The sequence below is a fragment of the Limulus polyphemus genome, unplaced genomic scaffold (genome assembly GCF_000517525.1).
Source record: "Limulus polyphemus unplaced genomic scaffold, Limulus_polyphemus-2.1.2 Scaffold3571, whole genome shotgun sequence".
In the NCBI taxonomy this organism is placed as follows: domain Eukaryota; kingdom Metazoa; phylum Arthropoda; class Merostomata; order Xiphosura; family Limulidae; genus Limulus; species Limulus polyphemus.
This window is the reverse complement of record NW_013669181.1, coordinates 32341-36971: the sequence shown is the minus strand read 5'-3', so window position 1 is coordinate 36971 and position 4631 is coordinate 32341. Positions and strand designations below refer to the sequence as shown.

Genomic DNA, 4631 nt, shown 5'->3' with positions numbered 1-4631 from the left:
ATGTTAAAAATAGTGATTTTTGAAAACACAGAAACATTAGATAATTTGCACCTGTACAAAAACATAAGTTATGTACAGGAGACATAAAACACTACTTGAAAGGAAGTTCTCAAAGAATCAAAATATTTTCCACACTTTTTTTGTTTCTGTTATACCTCATATTTTTTCTATTCTAATAATAAATTAAAATGTATAATTCAAAACTACACAAACAAAAATTAGAAGAGAACAAATATTAATATGGTAATTTTATAAAATTTCACAAACACATCTAAATTATTACCTTGTATTTATTTCAAGTTTATTTTTTTCAGAAAAATATATGCCTGACACTAATGATTAAATCAAAATTTTATAACTTACCATTAACATGACAAAAAGTCCCGTGTGGTGACCAAAAGCTCATGTTAAATAGAAGTTTTAAATCTTTATTTAATTACTGATTAATTAATGATACAAGTTTAAAACACTAAACCTGTATTCACAGTAGACAAAAATGTTTACTAATATTTATAACACGGTATTTTGAATTTTATCTATGGGAACCAGAACTTGTTACTGCTGTTTGTTGTTTATGATTATTCTAAGTTATAATAATAATTGTTAGAGTCAGAGGGAGAAGAAAGGTAACTATTATTAGTAAATTTGTGGGTGTTAATATCATTACATAAAAATAAATGTTCTAAAAGCTGTATCTCTCACATTTATCATGAAAAGATACGAAAACAAATATCGTAGAGAACTATTCAATGTATTTTAATAATAAAATCCACTTTCTCAATGGATTCAAACTCAACAATTAACTTCCACTACTGGTTTATGTAATGAGTACTAAACAATTAAATCAGTTTTTCTCTCGGGATTATTATAAAATTATTAAAGAAAATTATACAGTATTTATAATATGGATAAGTGTCTAGATTTATTAAAGAAAATATTGATTTTCAGCTTAGTTTTTTTTTCAGAAGAATATATACCTAACACTTACAGTTAAAGACCAGAGGGCATTAACACATCAAATTTCAAACCACATAACGATTGTTAGAAGTAATAAATTTGGAACATGTCATCACATGCTTGCAACTGTTCCAAAAAACAAGTATTTGTAGCGTAATAAACAAGTATTAAGAAACTCAAATGTCAACACATCTAGAGTAACTACAAACAACACACAATCAACTACTAAAGTGATTTTATTTAATATTACAATTGCTCTCTACCTTTCACCTGCTTATTTTAGTACAGAAGTGCAACATACACGTGTATAATCTTCCACAGCTAAGATCTTCTAGCTTCGGCTTCCGCTAATGGCTAGACCCAAAACAAAACATTTTTGTATTTCCACAATCTCCACCAACAAAACGTTTTAAACTTGTTATCTATTAAAAAAGTCTCACAGTGACTCTAATAAACTTTATGTAAACATACACTACTATTATAACATACCCAATGTTTCCCCTCATAAGAGATTGTGGTTACAGATTAAAGAAAATTTAATAGCTTTCAACAACGAGTATTCAAGCAAATTAAAAAAGATCTCCCACAAAACGTTTATCTAATGTAGTTTTAGAAAGTCATAAAAATTCATTTAAAATTTATCTTTTTTATATTTCTCATTTAAAACTAGCAAGCCAAGCTTATAAGGTAGAGAACCAATCAGAGTGGACATTGACTTTAGCCAGGTTTCAGTGATGCTCTCTGTTTACATCTTAAAGTACAGTGCACAAAACAGGAAAGTTTGTAGCGCATTAAAAAAGGCCATCAACTTGTATGTCACGTGTTTCCGTGCATGCACGAGTCTGACATTTTCACCCAACCATAATCTTCACCTCTCACAAACAACCATCTAGAGCACTAGTTTATTCCATAATAATCTCACCCTACCATAATCTTCACCTCTCACAAACACCCATCTAGAGCACTAGTTTCTTCCATAATAATCTCACCCTACCATAATCTTCACCTCTCACAAACACCCATCTAGAGCACTAGTTTCTTCCATAATAATCTCACCCTACCATATTCTTCACCTCTCACAAACACCCATCTATAGCACTAGTTTCTTCCATAATAATCTCACCCTACCATAATTCTTCACCTCTCACAAACACCCATCTAGAGCACTAGTTTCTTCCATAATAATCTCACCCTACCATATTCTTCACCTCTCACAAACACCCATCTATAGCACTAGTTTCTTCCATAATAATCTCACCCTACCATATTCTTCACCTCTCACAAACACCCATCTATAGCACTAGTTTCTTCCATAATAATCTCACCCTACCATATTCTTCACCTCTCACAAACACCCATCTATAACACTAGTTTCTTCCATAATAATCTCACCCTACCATATTCTTCACCTCTCACAGAAAACATTTATCTCTAGCACTACGTTATTTCAAATAATAATTTAATTTCAGCATTTTAACAAAATAATCCAGGACCTCACATACCAGGTTAATGCTTTATCAAGTTGAGCTGAACAGTTAACCTGCTAATAAGACCAATTCAAGCTATCATGTATCCACTGTTGACATACATTATTCACATGTCCATACATTTAAAAAAGTATGTTTTGGTTAGTCTAGCCAAGTGATGGGAATAAAATCACCTCAGTAACGGTTTCCTCTAAGTGACTGTTTAGCAGCTGCTGTTGCAGCATTGGTAGCAGCACTTTGGACATATTCATTGCGAACAACACCGTGGGCAAATTCTTCTTGTGCTTTAGCAAAACTGGCATCACTGTTTCGGTAAATCTTGTGAATCTGTTAGAAAGTACATAAAATGTTTTAGTCACCTAAATCTAAAGTAACTTTGTTTGCCATATGTATAACTTATACCTTATGATAATACAGAACTGGCAAGTTAATATGTTATTAGCTAAATAATACAAATTCTATATTATTAGTTATTTCAGTTCTATGACAGTACAAGACAAGGGATTCTACTTTATTATTTGTTTTAGTTATCTGACAGCACAAGACAAGGGATTGTTAGTTGTTTTAGTTATCTGACAGCACAAGACAAGGGATTCTACATTATCATTTGTTTTAGTTATCTGACAGCACAAGACAAGGGATTCTACATTGTTAGTTGTTTTAGTTATATGACAGCACAAGACAAGGGATTCTACTTTATTATTTGTTTTAGTTATCTGACAGCACAAGACAAGGGATTCTACAAAATTAGTTGTTTTAGTTATCCGACAGTACAAAACAAAGGATTCTACATTATCATCCGGTTTGGTTTAAAACAGAAGATTCTACATTATTAAATACTGTAATTGCTTTATAATAAAGACAATAGATTCTACATATCAGTTGTTGTAATTACTTGAAACTACAGTTTAGTATTTTATACTCTGGCAGATGTTGTAAATAGTTCATATACAATACAATACAAATTATTCTAAAATCTTTAATTGTTAGACCTAGTTTACTATTTGAGATAATACAGAAGATGCTACACTTAGAAAGGAAAAACAAAATGGCAAGATTTTTTACTTAGCAGCATGTAACTAGCAAGAAATACCAACAGAATCTTAAAATTATTCAGGACTGGAAAAAATATCTGGACAAGAAGTAAATTTCTGTCTTTTGTAAGTATGGATTTTTGATGATGAATGAAATGAGATTTTTTTTCTAATAAAACCAAATACTAATTAATACTCATTTCATTTTTGACTAATAATCAAAATGGCCCAGAAAGGGTTAAAATGTTACTTAAAATACCAAAGTGCATCAGTAACTTTTAATGACGCAACCACTGAAAAATCAAGGATGAAACTTGATCTGCCAAACGATAATGAATGATGATCTGTCAAATATTAACGAACAAGTAACTAACATTTGATGTCAAAGAACCCCCTCTGAGACAGTAAAGTTTGAAGACAGCTTGAATGGATAATGAAGAAAAGGTTATTACAAATTTAAAATAGTGACAAATGTACAACATTTCATCAAGGTTTTGTTGTCATCAGGTACTTTGATACTTTAACAATGACAAAATGTTGTATATTTGGTAATATGTCAAACTTGTAATGGAGTGACCAACATGTAAAATTCATGGTAAATAAGAATCGTAATTCACCTTAAACAAATATCCTGAAGCTAGTAATATGTGATTATACAAAACATCTTTCTTAAAATTCTAGTGGTGGTAAGCCAATGTAATGGTTAAAATATAGAACAACAAACTGTTTTAAAACATGTATACTGATGGATGAGCAAGCCTTTGTCAAAAAATTTTAGTAATCAAGGTGCTCTTGTGAATTCAAATAAGTGTTACCCAAGGAAGATAATACCATGTAAGCATGAATAATAGTGTGTGAAATTAAATAAGTGTTACCCAAGGAAGATAATACCATGTAAGCATGAATAATAGTGTGTGAAAATAAATAAGTGTTACCCAAGGAAGATAATACCATGTAAGCATGAATAATAGTGTGTGAATTCAAATAAGTGTTTCCCAAGATACCATGTAAACATGAATAATAGTGTGAATTCAAATAAGTGTTATCCAAGGAAGATAATACCATGTAAGCATGAATAATAGTGTGTGAATTTAAATAAGTGTTACCCAAGGAAGATAATACTATGTAAGCGTGAATAATAGTGTGTGAATTC

The 4631-nt window shown here is 30.6% G+C and overlaps 1 protein-coding gene across 2 annotated transcripts in view; it reads right to left on the bottom strand.

The window, feature by feature from the left end:
• Positions 1-284: 284 nt before the first annotated feature.
• LOC106469612 (secretory carrier-associated membrane protein 1-like) overlaps positions 285-4631 on the bottom strand; it is a 35915-nt gene continuing 31568 nt past the window's right edge. For both annotated transcript variants that reach the window (XM_022398190.1, XM_022398189.1), the window contains exons 9-10: positions 2618-2771; positions 285-1311 (exon numbers count right to left, since the gene is read on the bottom strand). In XM_022398190.1, the coding sequence (XP_022253898.1) occupies positions 2619-2771 (153 nt within the window). In that variant the 3' untranslated portion in view covers positions 285-1311; position 2618. The remainder of the gene's footprint in view (positions 1312-2617; positions 2772-4631) is intronic.